At 25.8% G+C, this 14,733-nt stretch overlaps 3 protein-coding genes across 3 annotated transcripts; 2 read left to right on the top strand and 1 right to left on the bottom strand.

Moving 5' to 3' along the window:
* Nucleotides 1-3,662: 3,662 nt before the first annotated feature.
* On the top strand, nt 3,663-4,722 carry LOC128960420 (uncharacterized). The gene is made up of 3 exons (XM_054306494.1): nt 3,663-3,810; nt 3,882-4,404; nt 4,466-4,722. Exons 1-3 carry the CDS (start codon nt 3,769-3,771, stop codon nt 4,597-4,599), a joined length of 699 nt encoding a protein of 232 aa, XP_054162469.1. The 5' UTR covers nt 3,663-3,768; the 3' UTR covers nt 4,600-4,722.
* Nucleotides 4,723-4,747: 25 nt separating this feature from the next.
* On the bottom strand, nt 4,748-7,928 carry LOC128960415 (exportin-2-like). Its single transcript, XM_054306488.1, has one exon. The coding sequence runs from the start codon at nt 7,692-7,694 to the stop codon at nt 4,776-4,778; it is 2,919 nt and encodes a 972-aa protein (XP_054162463.1). The 5' UTR covers nt 7,695-7,928; the 3' UTR covers nt 4,748-4,775.
* A 647-nt stretch (nt 7,929-8,575) lies between these two features.
* Nucleotides 8,576-10,904, top strand: LOC128960417 (endoplasmic reticulum membrane sensor NFE2L1-like). Its single transcript, XM_054306490.1, has 4 exons — nt 8,576-8,985; nt 9,661-9,941; nt 10,004-10,418; nt 10,493-10,904. The coding sequence occupies exons 1-4, from the start codon at nt 8,904-8,906 to the stop codon at nt 10,882-10,884; spliced, it is 1,170 nt and encodes a 389-aa protein (XP_054162465.1). The 5' UTR covers nt 8,576-8,903; the 3' UTR covers nt 10,885-10,904.
* The last annotated feature ends 3,829 nt before the right edge of the window (nt 10,905-14,733 follow it).

The raw sequence follows: 14,733 nt of genomic DNA, 5'->3' as shown, positions 1-14,733 counted from the left end.
ATCTATTCATTCAAACATTTATTAATGTATTAGTTATGCAATTATTGTAATATATATATACTAAAAGAAACAATGATTTACAATACAGTATATTTACATATATGCTTAAGTTTAATAACACCAGTGACCAAAACAAGACACAACTCATTATTAAATTAATATAAGTTTATGTATTAATTACTTAAAAGAATTATTATTTTTAAATATGTTATATATAATTATATATTTTCAAGTATATATATATATATATATAAAATACATTATGTATAGTCTAAACTAAATTTGAGCCAAAGTATTGCTTTTATTTGTTTAAACAATAGTAAAATGAAACTCAATTTCATAAATTAATCGATTTTTATTTAACAGTCATTTTACTCACTTATCTAAATAACTGCCATTTTTGTCATTTATTGGTCAATACTGACAGCCATTACAACAAACCTCAAGTCATCTGTAAAACCAAATGTTTTTATTCTTTTAATTAAATTTAATTAAAATATATATTAATATGTTATTAATACGACATTTGATGGTTAATATTTGTATAGCAATGAGATTGACATTTAAATTAATAGCTCAGTTAATACAGTGTAGATGTTGTATGTGTTTTATTAACTATAATTTATATAATATAATATGCCATCAATTGTTGATATAAGTTTTTCTTGCATTTCCTTCAATACACTAAATATAAAATGCAATTTAATTTATGTATATTATATATAGTATATATATATAATTGAATGACTGCGATTGTTTTGACCATTTTTGTTGGAGAGATCACTAACACATGTATTATAGTTAGAAACAAAAGGTAAGTTATGACTAGTCTTACAGTTAGTGTTTTTGGTAAGTATTTAAATAAATGATAAAATTTATACAACATTTTAAATAAATGTAGTTAACACACGTTTGGATTACATGTTATATTAGTACATAAAATTTACAAACTTATAGTTTATTAATTATAAACTATTTTTTCTACAAATTAACAATGTTTTTATTAATAGTAAAGAATTGATAAAAATTTATATTTTCAATAAAAATACTGATTTGCAAAACTGTGACATAAATTAGTGTAAATGCTTTCAAATGTGATAATATGGACATTATCTTCATATGTGAGTCAATAGTGTCCTCATTCCTAACAATTCAATCGTTTATATATTTGATCTCATTTTTCATTTTAATTCAGTAATTAAATAGATTTATAGAATTTTATTGAATTTATATATTAATTTAAATAATAAAAATTTAGTCAATTATTGTCAAAAAAACTCGACAATAGAAGTATTGAAATAATTGAATTGAACTTTAATTCAAAACTAATATTGTGTTTGAATTTGTCTATTATTATAATATATAACAAATACAGAATTAATATTATATGTAACTAAATATTACAAGTCCTCTAAAATTATCAAATTGTTAACAAAACAAAAATTATTGAAATCTTGAAGATTACAAAAAAATGTATGAATTGCTAACAAATATAATCAAAATCGATGTTTTATTGTATACTTTTTATTAAATTTATAATGATATATACTTTTAATGCTATAATATTTAATCTAATTTGTTTGAATTAATAACGATTTTCATAAAAAAAGTTGTATTAAGGAAAGCAATGCAATATCAATGATAATGTTTCATACAATAAGAGTATTATACAGTATTGTTGATACAAATTAACCATTAATTTGCTACCACTTTGTCAATGATTTCAATTTTTCTATCCATTAGTTTCTATCCAACTGATGATAACTTAGTTTAATACTATATTGTAATGTAATATACAGGTAATGCTATTAAAGGGTTAAGTCCTTGCAATTGCAGACATCATTCAATTAATGAAATTCAAAACAATTCAAATTAAATAAATTATAATTAATTTATGATTTAAAGGTCAGGCAATTATTGAAGGTATAAATTGAGTTCAAAATTATAAATTCAATGTCTATTTCATTAACATTTGATTTGAAGGCTAATACATATAAAAGTTTTGATAAATTACTTATTTCTATACAATTTCATGGATTATGACTATAGCTTAGAGAGAGAAACCAAAAGGTTCGCTGAACCGGAAAAAAAATCAAAAACCATTTGAATTCTAGTCTTTCGGTTTTGGTTTTCCAATGATTCACACATTTGAAAATATTTCTTTAGAAAACATATTAATTATAACATTAAAATTAAATTAAAATTAATAAAACAGTTTTTTATATTAATATTATATATATATATAATGATTGTCAAAATAGGTGAGAATGGTTTTTTGTGTTAATTCAATGGAAGTTAACAAATATATTTTAATTGCAACTATGATTTTCTGTTACCAATTGAGTGGTTTTACTACTTTTATTTAATTTGTGCAAAACTATGATAACTCAGAAACTAATAGTGATATTTAAATTGTGTTAATTCTAGATTAAATAACAAATAATTAGACACCTATTTTAGCATTTCTAATGCTATATTAAATTGTTTTCAAGTAAAATAAGCTTTGATTAAACATAAGTGAAATTTCAATTTTAAATAACTAGTGAAGCACTGTATTTATGATACATTTTTTTCTAATAAATTCTATTACAGATAAAACTTTTAACCAATTTATGTTAATTTGCGATCTCATGTAGTTTTTTAGATTTTTGCAAAAGTAATATTTCAAATTATAATTATTTAGTAAATAACATAAAATATTTATTACTTGAGGTTTTAATAACTGATAATAATTATAATGGGAAATATTATGTTTGCAAATATCTCAAAAACTACATGAGCTATCAAATTTATCATCATCAACCTAAATTTGTAATATAAAATTGATTAGAAATAATCGCATAATAATATATAGTGTGAATTACAAGTTATTTAAAGTTTAATTTTCAATTTTTTATTCATCACTTATTTTACTCAATAACTGTTTAATAGAACAACAAAAGCTAAAAGATGTCTATATTTTATAATTAATATAATTTAAATAATTCTTTTAGTTTCTCAGATACCGAACCTCCCAGAGCTATCATACCGGTGCACATATCAAATAAAAGTAACAAAATCAGTGTATTGGTCACAGAAAACCATAGTTGCAGTTAAAAAATATTTGTTAAATCCCTTTAAATAAACAAATTATAGCCAAAAACCAGTCTCACCTATTTTGACAGTGATTTTATGAATAGACAATTATAAAACATGACTTTAAATATACAATTAATTTTGAATCAAAAATTAATGTTTAAATAACTTTCACAACACTTCTAACAACAAATAACTTATATTTTGTAGACATATATATAGCTGTGCTTTAAACTAGAGATCTGATGGATTGGATATCGGATCGGATATCGGATAATAATATATACAAACTGTATATTCAAATCAATTCGAATAATTCTAATGATCTGAAAATCGATTATCAAAAACATTTAACTTTTAAAAATCAAAATCTATTAATGAAATTATTAATAATATTGGTCTCGGATTTAACTAATTTTGTTAAATATATTTAAATTATATGTAAATTAATGCTAAAAACCTATAAAACTAATTAATATTAAAGAAATGGAAAAACAATTTTCAAAATAGACTTAAAACACATTAACATTGTATTGATTGTCAAACATTGACGTAATTTATGTGAAATTGTTGTAAAATTTGAAAACAACGTTCATTTTGAGCGCCAAAACAGTTGACATAACTATTGAATGTTCGAAACATTGACTCAAATATTGTTTGTTTTGATCATTTGGTGACCACTTTGTCAACAAAATGTCGATTTGTGTCAACACTGATAAACAAAGCAATGATTCGGTGAGTTGTGACCACTGGTCACATGTGCTGTCATTATCGGTCACTATATCTAAATATAAAGTCTTTTACAGACATTACAAGTAATTACAAGAAGTGATGACAAATGTCGACAAATGGATGAAAGACTGAAACATTTAGAAACCATTTGTCACACTTTGGATGAAGATATTGATGATATCGACAACAATTTGATCCAACAGTTTGATTGTTTAAAGCAAATCATTGCTCAAAACAATCGTCTCTTGACTGAACTCCAGACCAAACAAGAAACCAATTTAAAGGAAATCATCACAAAATGTCAACAAAAGATCTCAGTCAACACATCCAATGAATGGACTGAAACAGATTTGATGACACAATTGTCAACATTGAAAAATAGCGTCGAGTTATTGACCACTGAATTAGTTGATAAAAAGAGACATAAAACAGATCTAACAAACAAAACCAAATGCTTAGCAAAAAAATTAGAAGAAATGGAGACTAAAGTTAAAGAATTGCGACAACAAAACCACACAAATGATAACGAAGAACATATGGTTTTGGCGGCTGTCATGAGAGTCATGTATAAGACATATCACAATAATGTCATCGGATGTGAGTTATCATCAATTATTTTAATCTTTTATCTATTTATAACTAATTGCTTTTCAAACAGTACTCTTCAATGATAACGAAGAGAAAAATTTAGAGAAAGTTTTGGTTATGGATAACAATAGTGACAACAAAAGTGAACACAAGATGTCTAAACAATTTTGGGATTCACTTAATGCTGATTATAATATCAATTAGATTGAAGTAAAAGAATTTATACATTATATTCATTAATATGTTATTAAAAACAATAATATTGTAATCAACAAAATCATTCTTATTTTACTTAATGTATAATAAAATATTAGACAAAACAAAATTTAATGAATTTTTGGTACAAAGAAAATGATAAAAACATTAATTTCATTAATAATTCAAGAAATAGTGATATTTGCTTCCATACAATAGCGCTGTAAATATGTGATGGCATCGGGAGGTAAACCAGTAGATATAAGTGGATTTAGTTTTCCCGGATGTTTAGTCGATAATTTGCTCAATGATTGCGCCAAATATATTCGTGAATCAGAAACCAATCCTTCCAATGGATCCCTTTCCTTATGACCGGCAAATACGAGCTGTGAATATGAGGCCTGATATTCAAATGTGTCTTCAATTTCAACGAAATGTTCGTCATCTGGAACTGATTCATCGACTGGTAACTCAAAGAGAGCCACTAATGACTGCAAAAGTGGTGCCCAAAATTGCGAGTATTGCCCAATAATGGTTGAGTCGAGTTCACACAGGATTTTAGTCATACCAAAAGCCAATATCTTTTTCTCAACACTTCCCGAAACCTTTTGGACCTCTGGAATGAATAACTTCTCCAAAACCATTCCAAACATTCGTTGCTGAAGTGAATCAATAGTGTCGGCCAATGTTTGGACACCATATTTGTAAATAAATAGCGAAAAAAATACGAGAAGACATTTAATATATTTGGTTGTCTTAGAACTGGTTAGTCGTTGAAATAATATTATAAAAACTTGTTTCATATATGGCTCCAAACTGACTGCCGATGCGAACTCAATAAGCGATTGCAAAATATAAAAGCCTTGATTATCGTTAGTTTTGGAAGCAATTAATTTTTGAAATACTCCTAATAATGGCTGTAATTTTGATGAATCAATTATTTGTTCACTTCCTTTCTCTATGAATGCCTGTAATAACCGAACCAATGGCGCAATATTTGCCGGTCTTTCCCATAAAATTGGAGTCAGAAGATGTGGGAATAATTCCATATATGGTTCGGCAATAGATTTATCATACATTTCGAGGAGCAATGAAAGTAATTGGAAAACATAAGGCATGAATTCTTGAACGTCTTGAATAAGAATTTCTTGAAATATCGGAAATAAAATCGACTCGAAATTAGAAACTAATGACCGATCTTTTCGACAACCAATACGAATGGTGAGACTCAATGCTTCAAAGAGGTAGTGATTAAAGTGTGGTTTTGTAGGATTTTTGGTCACTTCAGCTAATTTTGCTGTTAATTTAGGCAATAGTTGAGCAAAATATGGTAAACATCTCTCTTGTAATAAACTAAATGTTCTCATAATAGCTTTCATTGCGTATTCATTTTCATTAGATCCGGCAAATGTTAATATATTAAATAATCCATTAAGAAGTGGTCCAATATATGCATCCAAATCTTCAACTTTGATTGATGGCAACTTTTGTTGTGTTGAATCTCTCATAGTTAACAGTTTTTCGAGTACATGAGCCGCATATGTGTGCACAACAACATTGGGAGCCGTCATATGTTGTATGATTAGTGGCAAACTTGGAATAATAATCTCTTTTAGAGAAAGTTGATTACGAAAAGTCATTAGATATTTAAGACCATCAGCTCTTAAAACAGGTGTCTCATTAAGGTTTTGTCGCTCCAGATCTGGACGAATAACATTGACATAAAACTCAGTAATATTCACCAAATCTGATGTTGAAGTGGCGCCTAATCGTGACGTTCCTGTCTTTACTGATAGAGATGTTACCAAATATATGACGGCGTCTTTATTCCTCCAATTCGCTAATGGATTTTCAGCATACTTTTGAAGCATTAGTTGAATGTATTGACTAAAAACTTGAGTCATTTCTTTCTCAAAATATCGCGACAATGACTTCACGAGATCACAAGCGGCTCGTCGTCTGGTATCGACATCTGAACCTTCAATGTCTCGACGAATATATTCTTCAGGATTATCTTCAAAAAGTTCTTCATCTGAAACTCTAAATTCCATATTTGGTACAATAATTTTAGAGCTAATAGAGTCTAAAACATTATTAGCTTTAAAAAGATTTGAATATTGACTGCGATCGGCAACTGATGATAAAAAGTGAATCGCATTACTCACTAAAATATCATATTTAGGTTCAGCGCCGGTAGTAATCAACAGATTCCAAACCGACTCAACAAATCCGGGCAAATATGGCTCAAACTCTTCGTTATATTTTGATGCATACATTCCTATATTGTCACAAATCTGTGATTTCAATTGTTCCAAAGGACCGGCTTCTTCATCATTATCTGTATGCAGACTCTTGTAATCAGTTGATAACAATTCAAGAAAGTGTTTCATCCAAACAGACATATTATCCTCAAAATATTCGGGTAAGTCTTGAGTATTTAAACTATTGAATATTTTGGCGCAAAGAACAAGTGAACTGAAGATCACTTTGAGATTTTGTGTGTTATTTGCGTGAGTTTTAGCCAAATCGACTGTCCAGACAAACAACTTAGTGAATGGTTCAGCAAATCGCGACAAAACGTATTTGATTTCTGTCCACAACTCATCCGACCTAAACTCATGACGATATCTCTTAAATAGCGAGTGAGCCGTTTGTAGGACACCATTGATTATGTTAAAGTTGGGTTCATTGCCACCCATTCTGGTTATCATATCATCCAAAAGGTTTGGCCACTTATCAGGAAAGTCTTCGCGACCAATAATGCTGACCGCATCGCTTAGTTGTCGCTGTATTTGTTCCGGACTTTTCAACATAAGATCAATAATCACTGATTTGATTTGGTTTCTGTCATTTTCACTAATTTTGTTAGTAATGTCTTCATTTTGAGGCCAATTTCTTTTAATTACATTTTTGAAGACAATGGCACCACTCATACGTACAGTTAGATGCAATTGATTGCAATCAACCAATTGAAGCAAAAGTGGACCAAATCCTTCATTAGCTTCAATTGACTCCAAATATTTTTCGGCACTTTTGCGGACACCGGCATCGGGTGATAGTGTTTGCATCAAATGCTGTGACAGTTGTGTTAGTGTGTCATTCATTGTAGTATTAAATGAAGACAATAATCAATTCAAAGTTGTTGAGTGTTTGAAAACAATTACTAATTGCTATCACTTGACACTAATATATAAACAATTTGCTTACAAACTAATCAAATATTAGTTTACTATAAGTTATAGACTATAAGTAATTCAATTGAAATGTTATCCTATTTTTCAATCAATGTCTCTATTAATCAAAAAGTTGTTGTCTTTAAGTCTATAAGTCATATGCAATGATGTGAGCAGTGATTGAATGACTATTTTCTAAGCAATAGAGTCTATATATTGAGTATTATATGTATTAATAATATTAATATATATTTATATTTATATTAATATTCATATGAAACGTGCGGTCACTTTGTCGGCAATAAAACGCACTTCACATCAATGATGCGTTCATTACATTCATTATTTGATTATTCAATGTATTTATATATTCATTGCTTTTAATTAATATTCACTGATATATAGATTATAATTATGCAAAACCCAGATATATATTACATGAATATTAAAATTTCAAATATTTAGTAAACATTTTGATGTTTAGACGACTCCGTAAAACCCAATGTTTGCCAAAAGTCCTCCAAAAAATCGTGTCGTTATTAATGAACAAAAATTTAGTACAAATTTAGTGCAACAAAGACATTGAGATACATGTGATGACAGTTATAGATACTTATGATTTGTATAATGTGTTTGATTTAATTAAGTGATTGAAAATAAATTGATTTATAGTTAATAGTTGATTATGTTTTGTCAAAACAGTTTCCATTGAGTGTTTGTGTAATAATATGTAGTGTTATATATTTGTGTCATTATATGTGTGTTATATTGTATATAGAGTGCAATGCATTGCGTGACACTTACATTGATTGTATGATTCGATGCTATCATTGCTAACATAGCTATCAATACATTGAATGCATTAAACGTTTGGCACTGACTTTGATATGTTGTTTGACTGACTAATAGTTTTCTATTAATATAATTATATCATAAAAATCATAAAAAAGACTGACTTTTACTAATCATTTGCCATCTCTTTGTTCAACCCATGCATCACATGATGTCTGTATTTGACTGACATTTCGGTCATCTTTAAGACACAAACACAGTGTTTGTCACTTAAAATGTTTGCTTACTTGTGGTGACAATTAAATTGGTCTATAGTTTTGAATATAATATATATTAACGACTAAAGCAATGGTTAAAAAAGTGATGATTAGTTGGACACTAATTGTGTCACTGTTTGTGTCAATCGTTTGGACCCAACAATCAACTAATGGTATGATATGTTTATTATTGAATATTATTGTCTTTATTGTCACACAATTTGTCTAATGATTTACTCATTCAATTGACAACTATTTTGGTTAAAGATTAACATTCAGATGTCAATCATAACATTAAATCATTAATCGGTATTAAATTATAATTTTTAAAAATGATATAATGATAATAGTTTAAGAAATATTGAAAGAGTGGACAATATTTATAAAAACAAAGAAATTATTTAAAATTAGTTAATTATTTATTGAAAATATATTACTTTACCGGTAATTGTTGAGTTTGACTGTATTTTTATATTTTAACAAATTTATAATAATTAATAAAATTAGGGTTAAATTACTTTAAGTTTAATAGTATGACTACGAGTATGTTTTGTCATTTAAATGTTGCACTTTTCCCTATAGTATAGCATACTATACTAAATGGCCTATAAATTATCATTTAATTACTTAAGTAAACTACTTATAATTTATAAAATGATACCAAACTATTAAACTAAACAAAAAATGATTTATTGGTTTTATTGATTAATATTCAATGTAAATGATAATTAATTAATGATGTAATAAGATTTAAAATTTATTTTGATGTCGATTACCATTAAATGTTTTCAATAAATATTGATTTATAATTATCTTTGATTAAAATTTTGTCTATACTTTGCAAACAGTTAGTGATGTATTGCGAAACAGTAGTATTTGTGATGAATTTGTTGATTTACTTCAAGAAGACGATGGCTTTGTTGAGAACAATTTCCTCACCGAATCAGATGAGACTATCATCAACACAACTGGTCCTTTCAATACCATTGATACCAATGAATCACTCGTTACCTCTGATGAAGTGTTGCCAGTTTTGCCTGATATTGAAGATGAAGGCGATTCACTGTTTGATGAATTGGAGAGAATATTGGCTCCCGAAGACATGGATATCATTAACTCATTAAATATGGTTAGTATTTATAATTAAACCGTTAATTATTTAAATTAATAATTTTATTCAAATTTTTATAGGAATGGTTGGATTCACATAACGAGTCTTCATTACATAACGAAGATTCACATCTTACTGATTACAGCAGTCCTATGACTTCCAGTGGGTTAACATTTTCTAAGATTAATAGCTATCCAGACAATGGTGCGACAGCATCGTCATCATCAGCATCAGTGTCTCACAACCATACTTATCACATGCAGACTATACACAATCCTGAGCTCAATGATAACGCATCAAACAGTTTTGGTAGTGAAAGCAGTGATGAATTAGAGTATCAGCTGAATAGAGACGAAAAACGGGCCAAATCTCTTGGAATTCCGATCCCAACCCTTGATATTATTAATCTACCGATTGATGAATTCAATGGAAGATTATCTAAATATGAGTTAAATGAAGAGCAGCTCTCACTTATTAGAGATATTCGTAGACGAGGTATTTAATATGAATTGTATTTAATATAAATTTATTAATAAAATGTTTAATTTGTTAATAAATTATAAAATTAGGTAAAAACAAAGTTGCGGCACAAAATTGTCGCAAACGTAAATTGGATCAAATATTAGGTCTTCAATATGAAGTGGATGGTATGGTATCTGAAAAGCAATCACTTGAGATGCAATACAACCAACTGTTATTATTACGAGATTTAGCGCATCAAAAGTATTCAAAACTTTATAATTTTATTAAGGAGTCGTCAGTGACTCAACAAACACATTATGTCGGACTGATCTCTCTTCCCGATTACACTAATTTATTCAAACAACACACCTATTCAATGGAAAGGCCTAACTCTTGGATTGTAAATAATTATAGTGATTACCACACACTTACTAACTCATTAAATGTAATTCGTATGACTATTCAAATTGGAGATATTGACAAAACAATTACTTTTTAATATAATTATTAGTTAATAGTTTTTTATATTTAATAACTTATATATACAATATTTTTGTGATAGTCAAATAACATATTTACTATTAATATTTTCAATTAATACTTATGTTATTTAAAATGAATATTTTGGGTAAATTTAGACCTAATTAATATTTAATTTGTTTATAAATTAAAGTCAAATGTATTGTAAATTATTCATCAAATTTATTAACATACTTTTGTTTTCATTATTTGTTTTAAAATGAAAACATATTGTTTAAAATAAAACATTTGTTATCGTTTTCTAATTACTTGCAATAAACTTTATTTTAGTTATTTGTAATTATATTTTACTTAAATGACTATGCCAATTTTACATGCAAATAATTTAAATACTGTTTATAACTATTTATTATATATCAAGTTATATACAAAACACAAATAATTGTATAATAAATTGAAAACTACTTTTAAAAGTACCGTAAAATCGTGTTTTATGGAAATGTCTAAGTCATGGGGAATAATGCGGAGTTTTGTATAATATGAAAAATATAGTTTTTTACTTAGAATAATAAATTGCCCCCCTTGTTTTTTATATTTTTTCAACATTTGCCACCCCTTGTATTTGGACGTCTCTAATCGTTCCAAACCCTTTGAATATGCTATCTATTTACTGATTTATAATATGTAAAAATACTGTAAATGTATACAAATGTCATTTAATGTTAAACACAATACGGATGGTAAAAAATGTTTTTAACCAAATGAAAATGTTATTTTTCATTTATTGAATTCCATTTGGGAAAAAAACACGATTTTACGGTAAGTCTAAAAGATCTTAAAAATATAAATCATTGCAACAATCAATACATGAAAATTGTATAATTAATATAATAATATACTTTAGTTATGAATAAATTATAAAATCAAAATAATGTGTTAATTTAGATGAGATGATCAATAATGAACACAAATATTAATAATTATACTAATACTGTATGATATAACATATAAAATACTAAATCTATAATTGAGAAAACTATTTTGTAAAATAATTTTATAAAAATTGACATGTACAATTTTAAAATTATAATTATAAATAATATAAATTTAACAAATTATGTTTTTAAATTCTAACTTAAAATATTACCAAATATAATATTATCATAAACTATGTACTATTTGTATTACATTATTACTAAGAACACTACTTTTTAGTGCTTAAAAGTGCCAAAAATAGGACTAAAAAATAATAATTTTAGGATTTTCTAGGGTTTTCATTAAAACATTCATTATTCAATATTATAATTAAATAAGAATAATATCCAATAATTTTAGTTTAGAAAAAATATTACAAATAATAGAAAAACCGGTTGTTATTGTAATTTTTGTTAATTTCAAAAATTTAGTATTTTATTTGTTAATTTTAGATTTTTAAAAAATGTTTGTATGTTTATCTAGTATTATAAATAAATAAATTATTAAAATTCTATTTATATGAAGGTTAAGCAATGTATTCGATTCTATGGGGAATATAATGGAATAAAATTTAATTTTTTTTAAATATTGGTTTTATAGGATAGGGTTTAGACTTTCTCTGCATTTTAAACGACAATTTTTTTCAAAACTACTTATATATATAAATAAAAATATTAAAAAAATCGAATTACAATTCTGTAAATTAAATAGACTCTTAAATGTGTCGCCAGGTATTTAAATAATAATAAATGTTTAAAATCAAAATATGTAAAAAAATTGAATTATAAATTATTTATAAGTATTTGAAAATTACTCTATATTAAAAATTAATATATTAATTGTGATATTTTGTATTAATTTCAAATATTTTTTTAAATATATTATTTATAGGATTTTTAAGATTTTAGGATAAGACCAAAAATTTAGTACTTTTTAGGACTAAAGATCAAAAATTGGTTTTATAGGAACATAAAGTGTACCTTATTTTTGATCTATTAATATATATATCGAAATTTGTTTAAAAAAATTTTTTCCGTGTGTTTACTCATACGACAAAAAATGTGGATTATATTAGATAGTAGTCTCTGATTATTACAGTATTAAGTAATACATTCTCACAATTATTCATAAATTTATAGTTTTTTATTACAAATTGTAATTTACAATATGTTAAATGTTTTTTTAAAAATAAAAGATGGCTCTCTATGTTATATTAAGTTTTCTATATTAAAGATCACTTTTATAGAGTAACAGAGTATTGCAATCTTTCTTTTTATTGTTATTTTAATTATTAATATAAATTTATATCATTATATTAACATTAATATATTTTGATGTTATTTATATTTAGTAAATATGTTGTATATAATTTCAAAATGTTTATTTTTATAATTATTTTAACATTCGTTTTATATTTTTAATTTAGACTATACTTAACAATAAATTACAAATTATTTTAAACTTTTAACAATTTCTCAATTAATAACAATTAAACAGTAGACTTATAATTTAGATATATATATATGATATATATATATATATATATATATATATATATATATATATATAKAGAGAGAGAGAGAGAGAGAGAGAGAGAGAGAGAGAGAGAATAGATACTGTATATATGATATTAACTAAAATTATACATTAAATTAGTATTAAAAATCATATATTAAATTATAGAATTTTAGTAATGATAGAAATTTCCTCTATTTGTTTGTTTGCTTAAAACCTGCAAACTTTAATAACATTTGACCACAAACTGCGGCACAATTTATACCATTGATAGCGCTATTTCGTCCTCTATTGTTACGCGGGAAGACTCATCATAGATCTCTCTCTCTCTCTCTCTCTCTCTCTCTCTCTCTCTCTCTCTCTCTCTCTCTCTCTCTCTCTCTCTCTCTCTCTCTCTCTATCTATCTATCTATCTATCTATCTATCTATCTCTATATATAAATATATATATATATATATATCTTTAGATGTAAATATAATATATAAAATTCCATTACATAGTCATTAATTATGATTTAAAAACTAAAAAATTTTAACCTAAACATTGATAACATACTTATACTGTATTTAATTGTTTCTTTTGTTTTAAAACATTTTCATTAATATGTTAGCTATAGTACAGTACTAACAACTAGATTTAGAACACTATAACTTGAGATTTAGAAAATCAAAGATAATTATATTTATAATGTATTTTATCACTATTTTGGATCATTTTTTTATCGAATATCTTTTTTAAGTATTAAATTATATATTTATACCGTAAAATACTAATGTTAAAGTAAGTAATTGTTTTTTTTATAAAATATTATTTAGTTTTTTTGAATCTATATTTCTTATAAAAGTTGTATTAATAAAAAATATAAGATTTGTCAAAATATACGGTATAGAAGTGTCTTTATTTCCTATATATATATCTATATATATAAACATAAATATATAGATATAACAAAATGCTTATCTCATTCAATGACTCTTTTGAGAGAGATTTGCGACTTTATGTTCGCCTCTTTTGCGACAATTTTTACATATTATTCATTAGTTGTAAAGTCTTGTATTGGTTTGTAGTCTCGCTGTTGACTGTGTTGTAGTCTATACTCAAAAGTAATGGTGAGTCCGTCCGTCATATGTCTGTACCGTATGTCATGACTGGCCTCAACTCCATATGATTTGTGTGATGAGTGTTTGGCTCCGTCTCGACGACAATATTACTAATAGAGTAGTTGTAGAGTTAACTTAATTATGCAAATGTTGTCATTTAATACACAATACCTGTGTTAGCCATCACTTGACGACTGATTTTATTTAAAGATAAACTTATGAATTATTACTAAAAATAATTGCTTTATATTATAGCAGAATTGACTTTTAAAACTTT

This window comes from Oppia nitens, unplaced genomic scaffold, assembly GCF_028296485.1.
Source record: "Oppia nitens isolate AA-2021 unplaced genomic scaffold, nextdenovo-longstitch-racon4-pilon3 scaffold4_pilon_pilon_pilon, whole genome shotgun sequence".
In the NCBI taxonomy this organism is placed as follows: domain Eukaryota; kingdom Metazoa; phylum Arthropoda; class Arachnida; order Sarcoptiformes; family Oppiidae; genus Oppia; species Oppia nitens.
This window is presented reverse-complemented; position numbering and strand designations above follow the sequence as displayed.

Excerpts from the sequence above, each read along its gene's own strand:
- LOC128960415 (XM_054306488.1), bottom strand. The coding sequence starts at position 7,694 with ATGAATGACACACTAACACAACTGTCACAGCATTTGATGCAAACACTA.
- LOC128960420 (XM_054306494.1), top strand. The coding sequence starts at position 3,769 with ATGTCGATTTGTGTCAACACTGATAAACAAAGCAATGATTCG. Across the intron at positions 3,811-3,881 it reads ATAAACAAAGCAATGATTCG|ACATTACAAGTAATTACAAG; the intron begins GTGAGTTGTGAC and ends AGTCTTTTACAG. Across the intron at positions 4,405-4,465 it reads TCACAATAATGTCATCGGAT|TACTCTTCAATGATAACGAA; the intron begins GTGAGTTATCAT and ends CTTTTCAAACAG.
- LOC128960417 (XM_054306490.1), top strand. The coding sequence starts at position 8,904 with ATGGTTAAAAAAGTGATGATTAGTTGGACACTAATTGTGTCACTGTTT. Across the intron at positions 9,942-10,003 it reads TCATTAACTCATTAAATATG|GAATGGTTGGATTCACATAA; the intron begins GTTAGTATTTAT and ends AAATTTTTATAG. Across the intron at positions 10,419-10,492 it reads TAGAGATATTCGTAGACGAG|GTAAAAACAAAGTTGCGGCA; the intron begins GTATTTAATATG and ends TTATAAAATTAG.